Genomic DNA, 25,653 nt, shown 5'->3' with positions numbered 1-25,653 from the left:
AAATTAGATTAAAAAAAACAAAACAAACAAAAATGGAGGCAAACTTGTGCAAAACCAGACGGTGAGAAACAGGCACCGTGAAAGTATCGAGCAGGACTAAAAGGGCTGGGAGGTGGGGAGTTATGATTGGCAGACATGGTGTGGTGAACGGGTGACTCACCTTTATTTACAGACTCACACCTTCATGGTGTGGGCAGACTTGGGGAGGTCAGCAGAGGAGGGGGAAGGGGCCAGGCTTATCGGGGAGTTGGGGGGACTTGGGACGCACTGGGCTGGAATGGAATGGAGGGAGTCGGGGAGGAGTGTGAAAACAAGCAATGTGCCAAGCTAAACCACAGTGAGCAAATTAAAAGAAGTGAATTTGAGCTAAACAGCTTCAAGTAGAGGGATTATCACATACTGAATGTGATCATTGAAAAAAATATATTCATACTTTCATGTCAGGAAAAATGTTTCATGGGGTTTTCCATAATCAACAAAGATGTTAAAAATCTAAGGCCTCATTTGTGGCACACAGTTTATTTCTATTATTAGCATGATTTGTTTAATTCAACACATCATATTGGTATCTTTTGAATAAAAATAAATATCCTCATGTATTTCTACTAACCTAGTCAAACACAAACCAAAAGTAACTTTCTAGTTACAAGACCAAGCAGGGTCTGTCTGTCTGTCAAGAGATTATCCAATAGTAACTCCTGCTTATAACAACATAGCATATAGTTTACAGTCAAAACGTGCTTCTGAGCGTCCTAAAAATGTGCATTAAAATCCCGTAAATGTATAGATACTACTGGGGTAAGGCTAAGAAAAAACTATAGAGGGCGAGACCAAAGCCCTTGGCTTAGCAACAGCTCTAGAGCAGTGGTTCTCAACCTTTTCGAGCCGCAACCCCCCAGAATAATTAGGTTGGTGTTTGCACCACCCCCTGCCCCCAATAGAACTGGGGCATTTAACTCGCAACACCCTGATGCAAACACATCGATTGCTCATAAATTGTCTTCCCATGACTGTTGAGGTATTACTGTAATATAACACATGAACGCTACCGAACTCACACAGGAAGATCATTGCTCTGCCCACAGACAGAACAACAACTAATTCTAGTTTGGCTTTAGTGTTTCTGGATTTTATTGAAATAACGGTACCTCAGGTGAACACACACTTGGACTCTTAAAAGCACACTCAATAAAATCTATTCTAAGGCAAATTACTCACTGGTCTAAAATATGTTATTTTATTTTTTCCCGCGGAACTGCCGCCATAGGCTATGTGTCGCAAATTGTGGTCACTCATGTGCGAGCGCATCCTACTAAATGTTAGTCGTTGATATATTAACCTTGTTGTTCTGGACTGCACCTGCTATTAGTCTGCTGTTGTCCTCGCCGTCCTTCAATTTTCTTGACAACCGTTCTGCCACGCACAGTAGCTACCAAAGACCGCTGGATCCCAGGGTCCTCTTAAGAAACTGACGCTTAAAATGTATCCCTATTATTTGCACAGAAGCTGTTATTACTGACGTATGTCTTCAGGTGAATCATAGGACAATAAATTGAATGCAGTTAAAGGTTAAAGTTGACAATGATTTATGTTCAATTTCTGTGACATTCAATGTGATATGAAGAATGATTATTATTATTACCTGCTAAACATACAGATGTTTAGTACTGTATTGCTCTCTCTAAGAAGTCAAAGTATCCTGGGGGCCAGTGCACAGCGCACCACCTTTTATACTGTGACGGCACAGCAATTTAAGAGACGGTACACCTATATTTTTCACATCAGGTGCACTGTGGGTCTGGATGGTTTCATGCTTGTTTTCTCCACAACTGTCTGGTGACCCCGGAAATGATCTCGCGACCCCCTTGGGGGTCCTGACCCCCAGGTTGAGAAGCAACGCTCTAGAGAGAAATGTCTTTCTCTGCCTGCTGCAATAATTTAAACCATTTAAGCCTATTCTGTGGATGGACATTCTTCAATTCACATTCCACATTTTGCATGTTTGCATTTACCGAGATGTGTACAGTACTGGGTTTTTTGCCTACTCTAACATTTCCAAGTAGACCTCACTATTCCTTTAGATGCCTTGAAAAACAAAGTGCAAGAATGCCTGAGACACTTTTGGTCAAGCTATTCAAGCTTGGGCTCCAGTTTTTAATGAATAAAAGGAGTTTTGACTGTGGTAGCACATCCTTTCTACGTACAAAGAAAACTCAAATGTTGTTTTGATTTTAAATGATTGGCCCAAGAACTGGTTACAGTGATTTGTCTTCTGGGTACACAGCTTAAGAAAATATTCACTACGGAAAACCTAAGTGGAACAGAGGAACAAAATGTTTCTCCAAAGACAAAAATACAGCATTTCTGGGGGTGGGGGGGTTGTCATTTTGGTTTTTACAACTATAGGATGATGCTGTATGAACGGACTCCTGCGTGATGACAACGTGATTTCAGATATAAACCAACAGCACCAGTAACTGACATGAACAAGATGTAGGTTTGTGGTAAATTAAATATATAGTCAGCAATAAATAATTTGAGAGGTAAAAAAATCAAAGTCTAGACTCGAATATATGGTGACTGAACAACAGAGAGGTGGCCGCACAAAACTGCACATATCAGAAACAGACTTGAGCTCACTGAACAACTTTAGAAACATTTATATAATGGGATTCAAGCTTTTCTGCAGCAGTTTTTTTTAAAAACATTTTTAGTGTTTGTAATGTTTGCCTCCTGCACAATTGTAATCTGTTTAATGCTTAATTAAACTTTAAGGCTCAATAGAAAGGCATTTGGCCATTAGACATTCACTTAGCCAAGTCAAGTTTGAATTTTCTGTATCATGAGTGCACATCAAATGATTGACTGAATGATTCACATCAAATTCAAGAGACACAGACATTTATTTTTTTCTGATTAACTTATTTCGTTAGTTTGCATTCAGTTAGCTGTTGCCATCGGTTTAGGGATTTGTTTCTATGCGGTGAAACTCATAAGCCAACATCCATTAAACATCCATTGTGTACTTCTGAGCATTTAGAGAAACGATTTCCCTTGGGATTAATGAAGTTTTCTGAATCTGACAGCACATCTGGATAGATATTTCCATGCATCCTTGCCTAGACTGCGACATGAAAACAGTTCACTGCACTTAGACACAGTCGGAGCCAGCAGAGGCGGAAGTGCAATTTCAGGCCAAAATGGGCAGCAAAATTGTACTATGTTAGCGGATCTGTATTAATACATCCCCAGTTGCACCACTACACCCATCTTGGTGCAGGCGTGTTCCTTTCGAGTCATGAAATTACCAAATGGGCGCAAGCGGGGAAAATTTGCCTCGTGTTCGAGGAAACTGCCGATCAGCCTGCGTTTGTGCCACTGCTGGCTCTGCGCCAGCACAAACATACAGCCCAAAATAGTAAATACTTGTAAATTAAGTGCAGATAAGACTTAGAAAGAATAATAGTACAGTTTTCATTGTATGGTACTTTTCAATATTTAGGGCCCGAGCACCGAGCACCGCGAAGGCCATGTTGTATTGGCCCTATTTGTAGAGATTCTTCTTAATTCAAACGCATTTCGAGGTGCAAGGGGTGCTCGAAAACGTACAAAACTTTGCACGTGTATCAGAAATGGGGAACGCTGATATCTGTTTTGGGTCTTGGGCTGAGGGGCGAATTGGCCCTAACAATTTTCAAAGCCCCCATCTTTAAAATTGAAGTAGATGTACAAAATTTGGTAGAGTCTAGGCCTGTCGAAATCTACATGCCCATATTGAGTTTTAGTCATAGCGCCACCTACTGACAACAGGAAGTCAGCCTTATTTGACAAACCTCATCCAGTTTACATAAAATTTACATGGTGTAGCTACACGATATAAATCAACTGACGCATAATTTAGTGGGTGTTCTGTTACGTCACATAGTGGACACAGGAAGTGATATTTAACTCCATGCAACATTTGTTATTCATGAAAATTTATATGCGTGTCAGGCGACCTCCACTAGACGTATCGCTGCATTAAAGACACACTTGTGTAGTGGCGCCTACTGGCAACAGGGAGCGAAGTGTGATAGTCATAGCGCCACTTACTGACAACAGGAAGTCAGCCTTATCTGACAAACATCACTTGATTTATATGAAATGTACATAGCGTGGTCTACACATTATATACAGCAACATGAAATATAAATAGTGGGTGTTCTCACATGCAGTGTCCAACATGCATGAAAATGCATACATGTCAGGCGACCTCCACTAAGTGTATTGCTGCATTAATGGCACACTTGTGTAGCACCACCTACTTACTGGCAACAAGAAGTCGAGCCCTATGTTATAAACTTCCTTTGATTTACATGAAATTTAAAGTATGTGCTCTACATTTGATATGCAGCAACATTATGTACATTTAGTGCGTGTTTTCTAGCACCACATAGTGGCCGTAAGAAGTGATAGTGGTTTATCCACACACAAAATGTCCGATAATCCAGAACTTTCATAGCAGTGTCAACCAACCTCCACTAGCATTACCACAGCTGCTACTCCCCTCTGATAAATCTGAGGTGCAAGGGCCCATTCATCACTGCTTGCAGCTTTAATTAAGTTTGGCTTTCTAAATCTGGCAATTCCATTCAGATTTTTTTTAATTTACCCCCCCCCCCCCAGACGTACCCGGCCCATTATCCCACTCTTCTGAGCCATCCTGGTTGCTGCTGCACCCCCTCTGTCGATCCGGGGAGGGCTGCAGACTACCACGTCTCCTCTGATACATGTGCAGTCGCCAGCCACTGACAGTGAGGAGTTTCGCCAGGGGCATGTAGCACAAGGGAGGATCACGCTATTTCCCCCAGTTCCCCCGACCAACCAGGACAAATACCAACATCTGGCTTCCCACCTGCAGACACGGCCAATTGTGTCTGTAGGGACGCCCAACCAAGCAGCAGGTAACATGGGGATTTGATCCCTGTGTTGGTAGGCAACGGAATAGACCGCCATGCTACCGGGACGCCCGATTCCATTCAGTTTTATTTGAAACTGCATCACTCGTATAACTACAGTTCGATGGAGGTGCATCTGTTGTGATGGCTAAGTGGGAAAGGGTTGTTATGTTTGAGGTTAGCAATGGTTGCGTGAAGGCAGTCCTTACCTGATAGCAGGCGGCTACGTCGTGAGGCCTCAGCGGCGAGGGCACAGGACATTTCAATGCGTTTCTCCTGTTCCTGGAGCTGTTGCTCTGAGTTCGCCTGACCACCTCCTTCCACTGGGCCATCCAACAGGGGAACCACATTTTGTAGGCTAGAGCAAAGCCAGAAGGAAAGGGGGGAAAAGATAGCAGAAACCCAAATAAACAAGGATACAGGTGAGAGGTGTAACAAAAGAGAGAAAGATGAGAGAAGGGCATAGATGATACAGTAGGGAATTAATTAGTAGATGGAGAGTAGAAAATACCAAGACAGAATCTAACCAAATATTAAGACATTACACATCCTGGACACCATCTGTTTCAGCCCCTCCCTCCCATCAGGTAGGCACTTCAGCTCAATCCACACATGCACAATGAGACTGAAAAACAGCTTCTTTCCAAAAGCTGTGGCACTAATGAACTCAGATGTCTCCTCAGTCCAACGAGACTGATGTGCTGCCACCATTGGGCACGTGCAATATTTACTCATGTTACTTCATATCTGTCCACCGTACCTTTACTGCACCTCATAAGTTGTATTTTCTCATTAACTGTATTGTATGTTATACCTTATACTGCTTATATTTTGCATTTATATTGTTTAGACTCTGTACTTTTTATTGCTGATATTTTATATTATCTCTTATGCATGCACCATTTTGTGGTTGACACAACGACAATAAAGTTCTTGAAACAGTGTGTATTTGAACTCACTTTAAATAAGGTCGGATGCGTTTATGTAATTCATTGTAAGCTGCAATTACCACTGCCTTACTAAGGTTTGTAATGCTGGCCTTGAAAAGAAGGCCATATTATAACATCAAGCCCAAATTTATGAATCAGATACTTTGGCTGCCAAATTATTCCTTGTGCAAAGAGCAGTAACTTGTGAGGGGTACCAGAGCCAAAACATACTTTGATTTTGCAATGAGGGTCTTAATCCGCTCCACTTTCTTCTGCTTTTCCTTTTGCTCCTCGGGGCTCAGAGGAGCACGGTCCTCTATGTCCAGGTAGCGTTCTGGGATCAGAACTTTGTCTGGTGCCATTAGCTAAAAATAAAACAAAAAAGAAAGGGATATAAGAATAAATAAAGAATAACCATGCATAAACATATATGGACAAGCATATACATACATACAAAATTCATGAATGGAAAAATGTAATAGCTATATTACTCAATTCGGCACACACTTTTGTACACAATATCAAAGTGTGAACTTGTGTATGAGTCATTTTACTATATATAGGGAGCACTTGTGAAAACATCCCAATAGCAGTAATTTTTATTCTCTCTCCAAAAAAATATATCTCAAATCTAGCTCTTAAGAAAATAATGCATCGGTTAATTTGTCAACACGAAGCAACAAAGCTCAGAAGAAGAGAGAGAGGAGGGCACACATGTTACATGTGATGCGTCAGACTACACTTCATGTTGTTAGGAACATTTTATGTCATCAGCCCCCAGTCCCATTATGCACTGCTTATCTCACCTCTTTACCTATGTCCACATCATAGTGGTCTGGTTCGATCTGTAAACGTCTTAGGCGGGCAATCTCTTCCCTGGGGGACTCCACTCCTTCACCCCGAACCGCTGCCTCTAAATCCTTAATATCAACCTCGTGGGCTGTCAACCGCCTGCGTACCTGGACACACACAAAGAAATGGTCTGAACAATGCAAATAAAAATCTCATCCTTTTTTTTATATATACATTTTTTTATTAAAAATTTTGTAGAATGAAAAAAAAACAAAACAAGAACATGTTTATGAAGCAAGCAAATCAATCAATAAATCAACCCAACCATGAAAACAATAAAAAAAGAGCGAAAAAGAACAGAAAAAAGGGAGGGGAGGGGGGCATTAATCAGGAGACAGAGATTGAAGAGAGTTAAAAAAAACATCAAAAGGGTTGCCATCTGCCATACACGTTATCAGGGTTACCTCTCACAGCATATTTGATCTCATCCTTATGTCTCAAATACTAACAGGCTCATGTGGTGTGAATTAGAGCAAGATTCACATAGAAGTTTTCTAAGAGTGGTCAAGTTTGACCATTATATTCCCCCCCATCCCCCCCCCCCTTTTCCTCCCCAGTTGTGTCCAGCCAATTACCCCACTCTTCTGGGCCATCCTGGTCACTGCTCCACCCCCACCGCAGATCCGGGGAGGGCTGCAGACTATCACATCATGCCTCCTCCGATACACGTGGAGTCGCCAGCCGCTTCTTTTCACCCGACAGTGAGGAGTTTCGCCAGGGGGACGTAGCGCATGGGAGGATCACGCTATCCCCCCCCCCCTTCCCCCCGAACAGGCGCCGAACTGGCGATCCCCATGTTAGTAGGCAATGGAATAGACCGCTACACTACCTGGTTGCCCGATTCCATTACATTTTTATCAACAAGAAAAATTACAAATTGATAATTTCTTTTACATTTGATCATTTTTTCCACGATCACGCTAACAGCACATTGTCGACATGTCCCAGCGGAAGGATTCTACATACCACTTTGTAGCTGGATGTAGACTGGCCACCGGAAAGGTTTAAGCTGCGCCTCTTGTCCCTTACAGAACTGCTCTGGTTTCGGCGAATACGCTCATTCTGCTCCTCAACGCTCATCTTGGACTTCATCTCCGCCGGGAACACCGCACTCTTTGGACGCTCCTTGGGAGAACACAGTATCATAAAAATACATTTTCAGGTTGTGTGAAGTTATTGTGGTTGCCCTGCAGGTTAAGATAAACATTTGAGCCATTGCTTTTCAGATTTGGTGTATGTGGTTTTTCTCCCTGAACAGTTTTGTTTGTGTTGATTCAAAATCCTTTACCTCCTTTTGTCCTTTTACTGTTCATTCAGTTTCTTTCCATCTTGACTCAACATTTTGAATCTAATCTTATGTCTCCGATTTTTATCAACAGTCAGATTTCTCCATAACAATATATTATGAACAATATATGATGAATAATGAATGATAGCAGCATTTTTTTTTGTGTTCATCCAGAAATTGTCAGTAACCATTTATAATGAATAGCTTTACAGTTAAGTAGTGATTAATAAATGAGTAATGGGGCACTTATAAACTCTTATAATACACTTGTTAACATTAGTATATACTGAAAAATATCAATGATCACCTTATTAATACATCTTTGAATGTTCTACTTAGTGTCTTCTTCCTTTTTTTTTATCTAAACAGAACCTATCCCTTACCAGACTAGACTTTCAAGACCAAACGTTGTCCTAACTTTAACCATTTTGGATGTTGTGCTCAAACTTAACCTTCAGGCTTCTAATGTTATGATTAACAATTATAAAATAGAGGATAGTTATTGATAAGTACATGCTAATGTTATCAAGTGTGCTGTTAGAACTTATAAGTGACCTAGTTTTAATTTATCAATAACTATTTACAGTTACTCATTATAAAGCGCAACCATTTTATCAAATGGGCTTCAGTAAGTGTCATATTACGGGTTTCTTACTCTATTTAAATGGAAATACACTTTGATTTACATATCAAACACCTAAAGCGAACATTCTCCTGGAGGCTGCTGATCCCGTCGTATAGCACCGGGGCTGAAATGGGCTGAAAGGGACATGTAAAAAGATCAGCATGTGCACCACTGCACATTTAAAGGAGTCTTATTCCAGAGAATTGAGTTTGCTAATTTTGGTACAGATTGAGCAGTATTAAATGCTATTTATGTGCCGGTGAGACATTGTCTGAATACTACTGGGCCAAACAAGCCAGTCAGACTTGACCCTGGCGGTAATGTCACTCGTGGGTTTCAGTGAAAACGACCACTATTGTTGACCTGCTAATTGCATCAGCTCACCCCTGGAAAAAGCCTGCTTTACAAGTCGGGTGCAAATTGCTATACTCCCCAAGCAGGCCATCAGTATGTAAATAGTTTTGTGTGTGTGTGTGGGGGGGGGGACCAATGTGCTACACCCCCTGAAACCAGCATGTTTTATTCAAGGGGAGAATAAGAGGTTCAAAAAGACATTACAAAATTTAGATTTAGTGAATGAATAAATGTAAAACCTATACTAATGGCATGGAAAAACACATATGATGAATTTGCCATAGGAAAATGGTGTTGCATCCTTCCCAACCGGATACTGAGACTTAGAGAAATCTTTTTAGTCTATGCCAAGCTGCAATGATGGCGTACCAATTATGGTGTTGACTCCTATATTTGACACTGAAAAATAGCTAACAGATATAGCTGATACACTATTAGTGACCTTACTCAAGAATTTGGGGGTTAAAAACTTGCTTTATATCTAAACATGAACTCAATTCACTCTTTGTCAAGTCCTGCCCTCCTCTCATGCTCCTTGGTTACCTTTGCTAGGACAGACCAATAATAGAGTCCTTTTCCTGAAAACCTACTGAAAATACCCGTTGATTTAATTTGACTTCAACTCATTCATTCATTGATTAATTTTGTTTTTTAAAAACTTTGTCTCTGTAATAGGAAACATCTCGGGTACAGTACAGGCACTGAGCATTGTATGTATTTTCCCTAATCTGCTAAAAAAAGCATGACAATTTTTCTGACATCTGTCATGGCTACCGCCTGGGGTGCTAATGCTAACTGTCTCCCCTCGACAGGCTTACCTCTCCAGTCTATCTGTGACCAGATTTGGAGCCAGTGGTCTCAAATATCTTCTAAATGTCAGGCCTTTGGTATACCATGGAGTCTTATGTAGTACATGACAAAACATTCAGAGCCACAGCTGGATGGCTCAGTAAGTAAGCACGCCAGCTTTCCCGCCGGAGACCGGGGGTGCAAACCCTGGTTGGGATGACTCCCCAGTAAGTCCGTGGCTTAGACTCCTAATGTTACTCAAGCCAACTACCTCTCAGATGTTCGTCACTTTGGATAAAAGCGTCTGCTAGATGAAATTGTAAATTGTAATTTAAACACGCAACATGTCCAGACCGACTGAAGGACGTTAGCAATTTATGTCAGACTGCCTGTCCAGGGTCCCCGGGGGCCTGCTGTCCAGTGACTGCTGGGATAGGCTCCAGCATCCCCGCGACCCTGAAAGCAGGATAAGCGGTTTGGATAAAGGATGGATGGATGGATGAAGGACATTAGCAATTGGTTACTATGTGTATGGGCCCTCTTGTTGGTGGGTCAGTGGACCAACCAACAATTGGTCGATTGTGACGCTTCATCATTTGCAGTGTAGAGGTTCACCTACCCTGGAGATTCCGTTCAGCAACTTGCCATTGCGACGTGGGACACCGTCATAGCAGCTGTCTGGATCATCTGTGGGTGACTTGGTCCTGGGAGGAACAATGCCGACTGGCCAGGAACAGAATAAACAAATTTAGACCTTCTAATAGAGGATCAAGTTTAAATCTTCTGGCATATATATTTTTTTTTTAAATCTCTTTGGTTTAGTAATATAATAATCGTTCAACAGTGATGGAATGCTGAAACTGATAAGGGATTTTTTTTCTCCCCAATTGTACCCGGCTAATTATCCCACTCTTCCAAGCAGTCCCGGTCGCTGCTCCACCCCCTCTGCCGATCTGGGGAGGGCTGCAGACTACCACATGCCTCCTCCCAATACATGTGGAGTCACCAGCCACTTCTTTTCACCTGACAGTGAGGCGTTTCAGCAGGGAGACATAGCGCGTGGGAGGATCACGCTATTCCTCCCAGTTCCCTCCCCCCCGAACAGGCGCCCTGACCGACCACAGGAAGCCTAGTGCAGCAGCCAGGACACATACCCACATCCGGCTTCCCACCTGCAGACACGGCCAATTGTGTCTGTAAGGACGCCTGAGCAAGCCGGAGGTAACAGGGGGATTCGAACCGGCAATCTGTGCGATCGTGTTGATAGGTAACAGAATAGACCGCTACGCTACTTGGTCGCCCAGAGATTTGGTTTTATATGTGACTTAGAGAATATACTGAAAGGAATGAATTATCGTTGTGATGAACTGCTCTATGAAGCATGCTACTGTACTGTCAGTTTAGAGACATTCTTTATTCAGATGAAAAGTTTATATAAGTTGTCACATTATTAATAGTCTTAAGTGTGAAATCTCACATGTAAACCCCATTACCTTGGGGAACGTACCTTTATTTATGTTGGACTGTCTCTCCTGCTCCTGATCCTGCAGTTCACTGTTTTTGGTCCGTTCTCCAAACTTGGGCTGCAAGACCCAAAAATCAATCTTTACTGCTGTCTACAAAACAGTAAGTTTTCTTACAGTGCTATCAGTTATGGCCGTAGAGACAGAGAACGCATTAGAAAACGTATCAGTATGCATAACAATGAGCTGAGTTATTTCCAGTAATGGCAGAAAGCACACATCTGACTTAATACTCCAGTGTCTAGGAGCAGATACAGCATAAAAGCACACATACATTCAACACAATACTTCACAGACAATGGAATTAGCATGGCACCATTACTACTATGTTACTACACAAACAGGCACATAGAGAGCATGGATTAAAAAAAAAAAATTGTGGAGAACTCCACACCTCCAGTCTCAGCCCAATATTGGCACATCTTCCAGAAAGAAAAAGTATTATTTGTTGCTAAGCTAGAAGGCATGTTTTAAAAAGCACTGAACAAGCACCAGAAATGCGGTTTGAATTTAGATTTCTGGCAGACACTTTTGTAAACTTTTGAAATTTTATAAATTGATTGAAACTCACTCCAGGCTGAACAACCCTGAAGATTAAAACAACATGCAACCGATGTGGCCTCTGTTCCAAGAGGCGAGAGCCACTAGGAAGAGGCAGAAGGGGGGGTGATCACTTCTGGAATAAAGACTTTGGCAAGGCAAACAGAAGGTGAGCTGGAGACACGGAGGGAAACCAAAGGCAGTCGAGATGGAACAGATGAAGCAGATGAAGAGGATGGTTGGTAGTGTGCCTTGGGAAATGGACTTATGAAAGGTTCGAACACTATTGTCATGGTTTAGGGCTATTTTTAAAGGATGTGTTTCACTGACTGTGGCTATCCCACTGGAGGACTTTTTTGGACTAAAATGCAAATAACTCCACAGAAGACGAGCTGCAAAAATGATCCACACAAATATACTCAGAACAATTGGTTACAAATACCAGTTCACCAAAGATCACATAGTATTTGGTGACACAAGGTGTAAGCACATCTGCAGGGTCTGTCAGTTAAGACCAGCCAAACTTGGCAAAAACAATAACACGTTGAACTCCATTTCCACAAATTTAGATGTACAGTATCTGTACATTTCAATGGAAATGAACCTTTCCGGGTATCTTTTTTTTTTTTTTTTTTGGATTTGTCCTTTTTTCTCCCCAATTTTACTTGGCCAATTACGCCACTCTTCCGAGCCATGCCGGTCGCTGCTCCACCCCCCGCTGCTGATCCGAAGAAGGCTGCAGACTGCCACATGCCTCCTCCGATATATGTGGAGTTGCCAGCTGCTTCTTTTCACCTGACAGTGAGGAGTTTCACCAGGGGGGCGTAGCGCGTGGGAGGATCACGCTATTCCCCCCAGTTCCCCCCCCCCGAACAGGCGCCCCGACCGACCAGAGGCACTAGTGTAGCGACCAGGACACATACCCACATCCGGCTTCCCACCCGCAGACATGGCCAATTGTGTCTGTAGGGATGCCTGACCAAGCCGGAGGTAACACAGGGACTCGATCCGGCGATCCCCGTAGTTGGTAGACAACAGAATAGACCGCTACGCTACCCGGACGTCCCCTTTCCAGGTATCTTAAATAAATATACTTTTAATATACATAAATATGCCTTATGTGTCTGCTGTGGGACAAAACAAAAGAGGAAAAAATGCATATGCCATGTGGTTAACAAAAATGTTGACTCACAAATACAAAAACACCTTTTTCTGAAAATTTGCTCAGCAGCATCAAATACAACATGCATTTTTAAAATTAAGTGAATTTTTGCTCTAAATATCAGTGAATTTATTCAGGCTTACAACTTTTTCACAAATTATCCCATATTTGAATATCAGTTTTGGCAAATCAAAAGTCTACTTGTGCATACTAGTAGACTATTTGTTGACCATGGTGTATTTTCTACTGTGGATTATGCTCATTTTATATCCAGTAAAATCTACCACACTGGACAGGGGAGCCAAAACACCTTCCTTTCCCCAAATACCTTTCTGCTGTGAGTGTCTTCGTCATCAAGGTAACCATCATCGAAGCCAAAGCTGCGTAGCCAGGCGGCGCTGTCAGAGGGCAGAGGGGGAATGGAAGGAGGGTAGGTAGAGGAGGGTTCCAGGGGGTAATAGGATTTGGGTAGGGGAGGCCGTGGGGGCCCAATGTCCTATATGACCAGAAGGGCAGTAGGGAGGAAGTAAAGGTGGGGTGGGTGGGGGGTGGAGGGAGGAGGAGGACAAGTTGGAGGAAGAGAAAGCCCTGTGCATCAGGAGTTACAAAAAGCCAGGCAAGAGTGCAGAGCAGAAAGGACCCATGGGAATGATTTTGTGAAATGGAGCCATGGCTCCCCCATAAAGAGTTAGGGGTGAAAGATCACAGGTGTCCAATGAAATTCCTGTTTCTTAAAGCGAGAATGGATCTATATGCATATTCATGCAGGCCACCAGAGGGGAAAACAAAGCACTAACCCCTGCATTATATTCACCGTGATGTGAATATGTCGAATTAATTACACTTCTTTACAATACATAGATACGTGAACAGTGAATTTCAACTTTATAGGGAGACCGTAACTAGCTGTCTCTTTTTTGATTTTTCACTCCTTCATGAGAACCATCTCAACTTTTTTTTTTACCAAATAAATACCATCTGCATTTTAGCAAGCTACGGATGAACATAAGACATCAGGTATTGCTGCACTTACCAGCTCACCGTTCTGTTTCTTTTATTTTTTTTCAGCAAACTGCACAAAGTCAAGTCTTTTAGTATTTTCTATGTCTAATACTTGTATTCTGGCGTGTGCCCTGTACTTTGTAGTAGTGCCAGCCACTGTCACATTATAATATACGTATGCATTCTGTGTGCTCTGTGCATTATCTGTGTATGTATGTATTGCATCTACATATATGTGTGTGTGTGTGTGTGTGTGTATATATATATATATGATATCAATATAAGAAACATTTATCTGCCATTTGTATAGTCCTTTCCAATGATGACTAGTGCTACAGCACACTATATGCTGTAATTTAATTCATTAATATTATCTTTTACGTCCACATAGTTCATGTAAAATGCTCCAAATGTGGACTGTTGTTCGAGCTTTCTATTGTTTTCTATGCTTTATGACTTATTTGGTTATTCTCATAAACACTTTATATTCTTTATGATTTATGTTTTATATCTCCTTTGCAAATTATTATTTTACATCAAAGTTTTGCACTCCTATTTTACGCTAACCAAATCTAATGTATTACTTCATGAACAAAAAAATCAATTAACTTAAAAAACATTCAGTCAGCTCGTCTAAGTTCTTGATTTAGGAAACAGTATGTTGGAACCGTTAGGGAAACTTCAGTCAGATGTACTGACTTCCAGGTAAGCGTTCATGAATCATCTGCCATAAAGATTTAAAAGAGCAAGAAGATTGTTTTGGTCAAAAAACATTTTTAGCTAAAAAAAAAGAAAAAAAAAAAAGAAAGAAGTGAGCCATCCCCCCCCCCCAACATGAAAATTCATAAAATTGGAGGATGTCCCCAGACAAATCTAAATAAGGCCACTGACAAGGTAGATAAGGGTATAAACTTCTTTAAATGGTGTCAAGGACATTTTCAACTGGTTTTTCGCTGTCCAAACTAGCCGACGGATGATGTTTACTTCTTGGGTAAAACGTAAGCCCAGCATGTGGTCATCGACTGAGTTAGGACTGCTCAGCAGATCAAGTACAAATGGGTGGATATCGATGAACCGTGCTACATTTTCTCCACTGTGTTTAAAGATTGGTTTGCATAAAGACTTTACCTGAGGTTTTATTATTGGATGAATTGGGTTCTGATACCTGGCAGAACATTTGGTTTTCATTACTGCCAAAGTTAAATTGATTGTTGGGGTAGGTGAGTGGCCGGGCACCTGCGTACGATCGAAGTCGGGCCTGAGAAGCTAATGTATAATGGTATTGGGTTTCAGGGCTGGCATCCCTGAAACGTGTGCTTGGCGATGATGTTGTATGAAGCTCTTGGCAATTACTAAGTGCTAACAGGTTAGCCTTATAAGAATCTTGAAATAGCAGAGGCTGTGTTTCGGGGCTGGAGAAATATCTTTTGGAAGAACGGTATCTGAAGCCATCATGGTGGCTAGCTAGGAAGGGACGCTGGTGGGAGTTTCTCTGGTCTTTTCTCTGGTCATTCATAATATGCTGACTGGGTGCATTTGAAGTAGACTTATTGTGACTCTGCATATCAGGGTGTGACTTATTTGCATCTAAACTCTTATCGGTTACTTTGGTTGAGTGGACAGAGTGTTGGTATTTCACGACAAACCTGGTCTGTTCTCTAACACTGGCTTTGGCTGGACTCGTGTTCTGGGTTAAGGTTGGGCTGGTTATGCTGTTTGGGTTTTGGTCTGTGTCCTCTGCAACAGGCTCTATTTTCTCTGTGGATTCCACCAGGGTTTGTTGGAGGGCTTGATGGGGATGGGGAAGGTTATTGTGGTGGGTGAGTTCGATCTCTATTTGGCTGGCATGGGTTTTGGAGGTGTAGGAATCTAAACACTCTGCATGGAGGTCTGAGTTAGGATCCATGTAGCTTTTGGGTCTTGGTGTAGGTTTGGCATCAGGTTTGGGATCACTTTTGACATGGGGGCCTAAAAATGACCTGGGACGAGGTTTAGGACTTAAACTTCTACAGACTCTGGGGTTGGTGTTAAAGTCAACGTAGTTGTTGGTGTCAGATTCTGGGTTGGTGTTGGGCCACGGCTGAGTGCATCCTGTGCTTACCTCCGGGCCCATCTGTTTGGTGGGGGAGGCCTGGGAGCCGGGCACTGGGGAGAAAGGACTGAGTGGGCTGGTGAGGCTTACTGAGCTCAGGGGACTGGCTGGACTATTGGTACTAAAGGAGCCGGACGCACCGCTGGCCACTGTTGAAGAGCAAAAGGGGGTTGGGTGGAGTGAAAGGAAGAAGTTGGAGTCAATATATTGTAAACAATCATGACACTGATGTTCCCCATTTGTCAGTTGTATTTCAGCTGTGTTTTGTGCATACCTCTGTGCTTGGCTGTGTCAGTGCCTCTGGATGAATTACTCTTGTGCAATCCCTCTAACACGTCCTGGACCCTCCAGAATTCTTTCTGGATGTGCCTGTGAACTAATTCGCTCTGCAAAATCCCATGAGTGAGCGAGTGAGCGCGAGAGAGAGAGAGAAAACAGTGAGAGATGGACAGAAAAGAGATGAGAAGAGATGGGGATGGAATTTTCTGAGTGCTGAAAACGATCTTGTTTTCTTAAGTTGCTTAGCCCCAGTAAAAGAGGAGAGATACCAGGAAATGGTTATGCGCTTACTCTTGAACCCTGATGAAACATGTCAGCACGCCCTACTTTTTAACAGGATGTTCTTACACCAGAGAGAAATAAATGTCCCTCCAAAAGGCTCTTGACTTCTTAAGAGAAAAATGTGATCATCAGCAGTTATACAAGAAAGATAAAGGATTCATACCCCCTCCCTTATTACAGACTACTGATATGGTAGTTTTAGTTTCTTTTTAGGTCAGTGTGGGTGTTGCATTCTTTAAAAAAGAAAGTAGCCAGGACAGAACTGATATTAAGCACTGACCGGTTTATAACTGACTGATGGTAAGTTTTAAATCTAAAATTAATGTCTGCATAATTACATTTCTGTTAAAGTACAGACATTTATTTGGCAACAGAGTAGTTTTGAACAAAAAACAAAACTGAGGACTGGCTGCAGTTTTTGACTTAGTCTACAAGACTTCTTTTGTGTCTTGATGCTGAAAAAAGCAAGCTTTTACCTGCCCTCCCGCATTAAGTTGCTCCCACAGGTCTCCATGTATAGCGTTGGCCTCGTCCTCTAACGCCTCAAACTCCATCCGTGTGGTGGTTAATGCCTAAAAGCAACACGTGGGTAACATGGTTTATCACTTTGACCATTCTGATGATGTTTGATAAACCAAGTTTGGTAACACTTTAGTATGGGGAACGTAGTCACCATTGATTAGGTGCTTATTAGCATGCAAATTAGCAACATATTGGTTCTTAATTGGTCATTATTATGCACTCATTAATGCCTTATTCTGCATGGCCTTATTATACAACCAGTAAGCCATTAACTGAGTTTTCCCTCTATAACCTCAGAATGATTGCTTATTAGTAGTACCATCTCAATATGCTTTGCTTAGTATGGACTTTATAAGGTGGTAGTACCACAAGAAGAGTTATTCTCTCTTACTAACACGTAATGAATATGCTCTGTTCTTACATAACAAAACACAAAACTACAAGTGTTAATAGTGTTAAATTACAGTAAATTAAGTTTTTGTTACTTAGAATATGCTCCCCATACTAAAGTGACATCTTGATCATTACTAATTCACTAGTAATTAAGTTTTTTTATCTTCCCCATACTAAAGTGTTACCCAAAGTTTTATAATGATAACCATTACATACTAAGCGCTTAAAATGCAGTAATAAAGTGCTTAAAGCTGCTACAAGGATTTTTGTTGACTTTGCACACCCCTGTGGACAGAAGCAGTGGTGTTTCACAGAGAACGACTTCCTTTTGCATAAGTGTCACCTCTTGTCAAATTAGATCCACATTCATCTACTGGTCGCTTGTGTGTTTGTTTTAAAGAGGTGAGGAGAGGTAGTGGCGTTTTGGAGAAATAGCTATTTGCAAGCTATACTGTGATGAGGTCATGTGTCTCTTAATTGTGGCTATGTATCTCGTCTGCGTGCCATAAATCGTTTTGTCAAACGTTGCAGGGAATCCGACCCGCAGACAAGCATCTGGAATCAATCTGGAATCATTATGCACGTAGCAATAGCTAATCGTTTGATTGTCAGTCATATGGAGGCGTCTACATTAAATTGGGATTGAGGGAAAATCTCCTTATAGCAGCTTTAGCCCTGATAATCTTTAGAAATCAAGTTTTACGAGTGTTTTATAAAAGGAAGTGCTTTATAAAAGGGCAGCAAACTGACTATCTTGATATCACTGAGCCAGTCATCCAGATGTAGACTGACTTATCTAGGCTATAGGAGAACCGAAAAAGCATCTGTAGCAGTATATCTCAAAATGGACATTTCTGATCAAACATCTTACACTGGACGCCTGCGACAGCTCTCCTCTGATGTTGATGAGCTGTTTCTGAAGGGTCTCCTTCTTGAACTGCAGTTTATCCATGGCCAGGGGCTGGCTGCAGTAGAGTTCCATCTCCTGGTGTGTGGCCACCAGCGCACCCTCTAGGCTGTCCTGTGAATAACAACCCCAGCAAGGGTGTGTAATTTGATTGTCCAGAATAAGCTACTCTACTTTTCCCCAACCTTAAACCAATGGTGCATAGTTTAGGAAACCCCCATATACACTAGAGTTAAATGGAGATATTGTTGTGTGTATGGAGATGGGAGGAATACTGGCTTACATATACAGCAACCAATCTAAACAAAGTATCCGTATGACATTTGCAAAAATACCTGCACTTATAACTTTGCCCACTGTGACAGTGCATATATGTAAATGAAACTACAAGTAGATGAAATTGTGCCTTAAGTAATAAAACCACAAAAAAAAAAAATCTGAAAAGCATGAAATAAGCTTGATAATCTTCACTCCGAGAGGTTACTTAAAATAATATTCTGTATCCCATCCTCTAAACTATTACTCTTTATAAGATTTGTTTTTTAAGAGAGTAAGAATAATGTCATATCCTTCAGTGATGCTCTCAGGGTTTTTGTTTTTCATGTTAGTAATCACAAATTATAACTTAAATTTGTCCCTTCTCTATTTGAGTTGAAGGATGACCAAATGGCGAATAAAACTTTTTAACTTACGTCACATGACAGGTTTCGGACGATAACATACCTTGTCCATTCTAAGTCGGTGGACTACTGCCTCCTGGTCTTTCAAAATTCGGCACTGCTCACAAAGTCGTCCCAGAAGTTTCTATTGCAGGTGTGGGTTAGGGAGCGGAGGTGGAGGTGGTCAGAGCGTTAATTAAAAAAAAAAAAAGGAATACAAAAGAAAAGCCAAATTATGACAAGTGTGTGTGTGTGTAATGCATGTGCAGAGTTGTGTCTGCCCTGTAAGTGGTGTCTACTTGTATGCTGGTGTGTTTGCTTGTTTTTCGTATTTTCTTTTCGGTGAGTGTTATGTATAGATGAGAGCCCATACGCAGGCTCTCTGCATGCAGTCTTACACTGGTTTCGATTTCATTGAGCTTCAGTGTTGGATGTAGCTCTCTGTTATAGACATCATGGAGGGGAGGCACCTGTGAAAACAAGGATTGGACGTTCACTCACAATGAGGCCATGTCAGTCATGCATAATAAAAACATTATTGTTCCAGTGGGATGAGATCTTGGGTTTATAGGTTTTTTTTCCCCATTTGTTCTTTATTCTGAGACATGTTTTGGGCAAATTATTGTGGCATCTGGCTATTGTAATACGGTAAGAGAAATCTCTGCCAGTGAATAATTATATTGCGATGCACGCGTAGCCATTATTTTGTTGGCTGACATTCTCGGGGGTATTTCTTATACAATAATGTACAAGGTGATTAAGTTCATCTCAAAGAACATTGTTCAGTGAAAATTGGGTCTCTGTGGGGCTATTCATCAGCCTAACCTCAACAGCATGTTGGAAAAACTGATACTATATTTTCTTATGTACGTATCTGCAAAATCATTTGTAAAACCCGTGAGGCATTCTGGAAGTGTCTCACAATCAAGAACATATTTAAGAAATACAGCACATTATAAATAATGTCAGTGGGATGACAAGCAACTTAATAGAATGAGACATGGAATTTTTTTACCGCCGGCCAGTACCGACACCCCCAGCCATGCCCTCTGGGCAAAGGTCATACCCAAGACTTCTATGTCATTCCATGCTAACCGGATGGGGACATGAGGATAGGAAGAGGTTGTCCATGTCCTTTGAGGGTAGCGCAGCAGCAGCTAGTGATGTGGTGTTACCAAAACACAATCACTAAAGACTACAGCCACAATACGGAGAACACTTATTGTACTACAGTATGAATGGAAAATATAATTTTGTACCCTTACAGGGAAGTGACAAAGGCATATGAGTTTAAATACTTGGGGGTCAACTGTCCAAAGTAACGGGGAGTGTGGAAGAGAGGTGAAGAAGAGAGAAGAGAGTGCAGGCAGGATGGAGTGGGTGGAGAAGAGTGTCAGGAGTGATTTGCGACAAAGGGTACCAGCTATGTTATATGGTTTGGAGACAGTGGCACTGACAAAAAGACAGAAGAGATGGAGCTGGAGGTGGCAGAGTTGAAGATGCTAAGATTTTCACTGGGAGTGACGAAGGACAGGATTAGGAACGAGTATGTTAGAGGGACAGCTCAGGTTGGACGGTTTGGAGACAAAGCAAGAGAGGCAAGATTGAGATGGTTTGCACATGTGTGGAGGAGAGATGCTGGGTATATTGGGAAAAAGATGCTGAATATGGAGCTGCCAGGCAAGAGGAAAAGAGGAAGGCCAAAGAGGAGGTTTATGGATGTGGTGAGACAGGACATGCAGGTGGCTGGCGTGACAGAGGAAGATGCAGAGGACAGGAAGAGATGGAAACGGATGATCCACGGTGGCGACCCCTAATGGGAGCAGCCGAAAGTAGTAGACAGGGAAGTGACGAACCTGACTGACTCTGAACAAGATTAGCATGGCTCGTACCATAAGATTGTGCCCTTTTGAAATAGAAAATGTCATGTCTAATTAAGTATATACCTTGAGTGAAATATGAAGGATGTCATAGTTTTTCTAAGCATTGTGATGCGTTAAGCAAGGCACAAAACAATGGTAGGTTTAAGAAAAGTGTACACTAAAATGTATACTATAAACAAAGTATACACTCATGGAAGTGTCAAATAGCAAGAGAAGATGTAGCATTTTAAGAACACATTTGGGGTTACCCTGACAGGCTAGGGATAAAGAAGTGTGGCAGCCATGAATTACAAACACTGAACAGGACCACAAAAAGCACAGATGACAGTGTGTAAAGCAAAGACAATGAATAACACAATGGATAATGATGGACTGCCACTGCAAATCCGGTTTTAATTAGACTTCTATCGAAAGTCTACTCAATTTCTAACAGCCACATGCCAGAGAAAATGATTTGAAGGAAAAGAGAGGCAGGCTTAGGAAGGACTGGATTGACTCGCTGTTGCAAAACACTGGTCTAGCAGGCCTTGAACCTGGTTTAGAGTTAAACCAGAGTGGGTTTGCCAATTTGGGCCCTGACCTAACAGGACTGGAGTAGGCAAAACTGGATTTGGATTAGTGAGGTTGTTGGAGTCACTTCTTCCAAATTTGTAACGAAACCTTAGTCTCAACTGGTTTCAGGGATCTCTATGCTCAGGACATTCATCTTGGACAAGACAATATGATGGCATGAGGATAATGTCTTTGCCAGGGTATAGAGTATGAAGGTAAAAGGTAATAACTTACTTCAAAATTGAAGCGGGCTATTGTCAATTCATCCCCTTGTTAAGAGTTAATTGTGTGCAATCCATTAAACTATTTGATAGACATGGATTAAGAGTAGTTTGAGACAGATGTTTTACTCACTTATGTATTCTGAATTATATATAGATTATTACTCTAGTCTTAATTGTTATCCGCAACACCAGCCCCAAAAAGGTATGCGGCATAAATATACAGTACTGACGGCTTAAGACTGCCTCTCAGTAGCCCTCTCTCCTCCCTTACTTGCATGTAAAGCTTTGCTCTGTGGGTGACCATGCCAATAGGACAGCTTCCTTCTGTCACCTGAAGCGAATGGGTAACGGCAAGAAGTTTACAAGCTCGACAGGACTCAAACAGAGAGATGCGACACGAATCCTTTGTTCAGTAACAAGGTTAGAATGTACTTAATACAATTTCAGAGATGACAAGTCAAAAATAGCCAGAAGGAAACAGAGAAGAAAGAAAAATGGCAGCTTTCAGTGCTTTCTGTGTATGTGTGTGTGTCCTACCTGTTGGTCTAGGTACTCCAGATTGCGCTGGAGTTGAAGGTCTAATATGTCCTCCTGAGCCAAGCAGTGACAGCAGCGGCAGCAGCAGCAACAAAAGCATATATTAACACTAACATAGAGAACAAGAAGCAAATGTCGAACAGGCTTATCAAGGACACACGCACCCCTAAGTCCAATGGAGACCAATGTTATGAGGGTATTAGCATAGGAGAGGAGAGAAAAGGGGAAGAACAGACAGGTGCAAAGAGAGGGCAGAGAAAGTAATGGGAGAGGCAAGCATGGGATAAAGGCCAGTATTAGAGCAACTGCAAGCCTGGGCAGCAAGACGTGCTAGGCAACAGGACTGTGCTACGATTACCACCAGAGGACTATCCATTTGCGCTGAGTGTGTGTGTGTGTGGGGGGGGGGGGCTATGCGTACATTTGTGTGTGTTGCACATGAGTGTGTTTCAGGTACAGTAGTGGCACATACCATTTTGTTGTGGAAAGAGGGGGATGCTGGGTAATTGTAGTGGTATACTCCTTGGCTTAGGGATCTCCTATCACCAGAGTAGTCATACTGATTGAGGGAAGAGAAAAGGGGAAGAAAAGGGGGGGGGGGACATGAACATAAATGGAGGGAATGGAATGGGAAATGGATAAGTGGACGATGAGAATGAAAAAGAGGGCATATAGTTAGAGAACACAAAAACAAACTAGGCACTCAAACATTGTGGAGGTAGTGAGCAGCCTTGCTGAGGTTACAGGAACAAACTTGTTTTCCTGTTTCCCTCAGTTTTTTTAGGCACACAATGACTAAACTTAGGCTACGTTCAGAATGACGGCTGAAAATTGATTTTTGGCAAATCCAGACTGGAATCAGATCGCTTTTGTAAAGTCTGGACGGTAAAAAAACCCCAAAACAAAACAAAACAAAACATGGAAGTCTATTTTTGCAAATCTGACTGAAACCACATTCACAGGTGGTTTGAAATGCGATTCAAATCAAATTTCCAGATAGGTGTCTGAGTATAGTCTCTGACACTGGACTTCAAACTGTCGTTTACGTCGCTCGTTATGTCATGTCACATAATGCTGACATCACATAGCTTGGTAACGAAAAGGAAGAAATGGAGGAAGAAGTGGCCGCATGTATCGACCTCCTCCTTCGCTGATGCTCTCTGATATGAGGAAGGGATTCTGTACCACCACTAGTCATCGCTGTGGCATTAACAGCGAGAGGATACGTCTCCATTCTCTGTAGCCTGCAGCTTGCTGCTTTAATTCCAGTTAACAGACACGCATGTGTTGCTATGGTAACCAATGCAAACAGGTAAATGATACCTTAACAGACAAATGTGACTTGATCACTTGCAAACAGACGTTAAGTCTTAACACCACTGTGTGTATTCTCTCTGGTGAATTAAACCCTAAATGTGAAATGCATGTTATGCAACAGATAACACCGGCACACTCTGCCAACGAGATTATAGCGTATGGATTATGGCGTATAGATTACTGACTATTGCAAACTGTTCTTCTCTCACATATTTTCTTTCTCTGTGAATGATGTCGTCTCCTTTCTCTTTTTTCTGTGTGTGAATGGTGTGATGTGAGTCTCCCCTGTGTGCACGTGCAGTTGGTCCTCCTCCCGGGTCTCTGTGGTGACGGTGGTCGCCATCTGGAGGCTGCTTGGCATCCTCCTCATCACATTTTCTTTTTATATATATATATCTTACAAATCCGTATAATTTTGTTATCCTGTTTCAATGTTATATCCTTCTCTCACTAAGTTGTGTGACTAATTTTTATTTGTTTATTTACATGGTGATGCTGATCGAGTGGCTCAGGTTCTGGGCTGTTCCGATGGCATCTTGACACTGCTCGACATCATCCTCATCATGTTCTCATATTCTTCATATATTAAATAATTTCATATAATTCTGTTATCCTACCCTTGAGGAAAAATTGGAATTTGTGATATTGGGCTATACAAATAAAATTGACTTGACACACAGATTCACATCTGCATTGACTTATCAAAATGCTAACGTTTCGGTCACAAGACTTTTCTCACGGCATTGCATGCTGAATCTTCTCACGGAAGCCCAGACAGAAAATGTTGCAAAGTGCTAAGTTTCTTAATATTCAATTGATCAGCCAACAACATTTCAATGACGTCACATTAAAAAAAAAAGGGGAGGGGGGGCGGACTGTCCTTAAGCAAAAACAATCAAGTCCAGAACAACCCAAACACTGGGAGGGATGCTGGGCTGTTGGGGATGCTTAGGTTTGTCTCTGATGCAGAGCTGAGCGACTCAGACCACAGTGTGGTCCAACTCGTCCCATTTTAAAGGCAGATAGTGTAATCTCCAAAACCTGTTTTTACCACCCTGAACAAGTGAACCGTTGGAGCCAAAGAGGAGCTTAATGGCTGTTTTTCCTCTCTGAATTCTGTGATAACACAGCCTAGAAAAGGAAATGCATTAAGAAAGTGTTATTAATTTGTTTAGGGAGGGATTTATCTATTAAATCAAGTATGAGAATGTCACTGTTTGTCTGTTGCCCTGTGATGGCCTGGCAGCCTGTCCAGGTTGTCTCCCTACCTGCTGCCCAATGACTGCTGGGATAGGCTCCAGCATCCCCGCGACCCTGAGAGCAGGATAAGCGGTTTGGATAATGGATGGCTGGCTGGATGGATGCTGAGTAGTGCCTGACTTCAGCATTTCACCACCACATGATTCCTGCATCTATTTTTTTATTTTGATATACTTTAATGATCCCTGTAGGGAAATTATGCTCTACATTTAACCCACCCTAGCTGCGTAGCTAAGAGCAGAGGGCAGTCGCCATGCAGCACCCGGGGACCAACTCCAGCTCGTCTTACCATGCCTCGGTCAGGGGCACAGACAGGAGCATCAACCCTAACATACACGTCTTTGATGGTGGGGGAAACCGGAGCACCCGGAGAAAACCCACCGTAGACGCGGGAAGAACATGCAAACTCCACAAAGAGGACGACCCCCCCAAGGTTGGACAACCCCGGGGTTCGAACCCAGAACCTTCTTGCTGTGAGGTGATAGCGCTAACCACCGTACCACCAATATATGGCCACATCCTCTGTTCTGAAGTACAGGGAAGTGCTATGTTGCCATTGATTCTGCTTATGTTTCTGAGCAAACTATTCTTTTCTGCGAGGATCTTCTTGAGTGTATTTGAGTGTGACTTGCAAGAACGACAGAGATGAAGAAAGCTGCAGAGAGAGCTGTCAAGACAGCTGTTTTATGTCCAAGTGAGATAGAGGATGATGATAGCTGATTCTTACGCTTCCTCCCTCACATTG

The 25,653-nt window shown here is 42.1% G+C and overlaps 1 protein-coding gene across 1 annotated transcript in view; it reads right to left on the bottom strand.

Moving 5' to 3' along the window:
- Positions 1-25,653, bottom strand: part of plekha6 (pleckstrin homology domain containing, family A member 6) — a 93,513-nt gene that overhangs the window by 7,974 nt on the left and 59,886 nt on the right. The window contains exons 10-24 of the mRNA XM_056273327.1: positions 22,804-22,890; positions 22,332-22,385; positions 19,534-19,605; positions 19,200-19,280; positions 18,441-18,590; positions 17,131-17,226; positions 16,368-16,479; positions 16,103-16,242; positions 11,282-11,357; positions 10,394-10,497; positions 7,685-7,843; positions 6,673-6,825; positions 6,098-6,231; positions 5,147-5,295; positions 161-272 (exon numbers count right to left, since the gene is read on the bottom strand). Of these exons, the coding sequence (XP_056129302.1) occupies positions 175-272; positions 5,147-5,295; positions 6,098-6,231; positions 6,673-6,825; positions 7,685-7,843; positions 10,394-10,497; positions 11,282-11,357; positions 16,103-16,242; positions 16,368-16,479; positions 17,131-17,226; positions 18,441-18,590; positions 19,200-19,280; positions 19,534-19,605; positions 22,332-22,385; positions 22,804-22,890 (1,665 nt within the window). The 3' untranslated portion in view covers positions 161-174. The remainder of the gene's footprint in view (positions 1-160; positions 273-5,146; positions 5,296-6,097; positions 6,232-6,672; positions 6,826-7,684; positions 7,844-10,393; positions 10,498-11,281; positions 11,358-16,102; positions 16,243-16,367; positions 16,480-17,130; positions 17,227-18,440; positions 18,591-19,199; positions 19,281-19,533; positions 19,606-22,331; positions 22,386-22,803; positions 22,891-25,653) is intronic.

This window comes from Lampris incognitus, chromosome 2 (assembly GCF_029633865.1).
Source record: "Lampris incognitus isolate fLamInc1 chromosome 2, fLamInc1.hap2, whole genome shotgun sequence".
Classification (NCBI taxonomy): domain Eukaryota; kingdom Metazoa; phylum Chordata; class Actinopteri; order Lampriformes; family Lampridae; genus Lampris; species Lampris incognitus.
The sequence above is the reverse complement of the archived record's forward strand: the minus strand, read 5'-3'. Positions and strand labels throughout refer to the sequence as shown.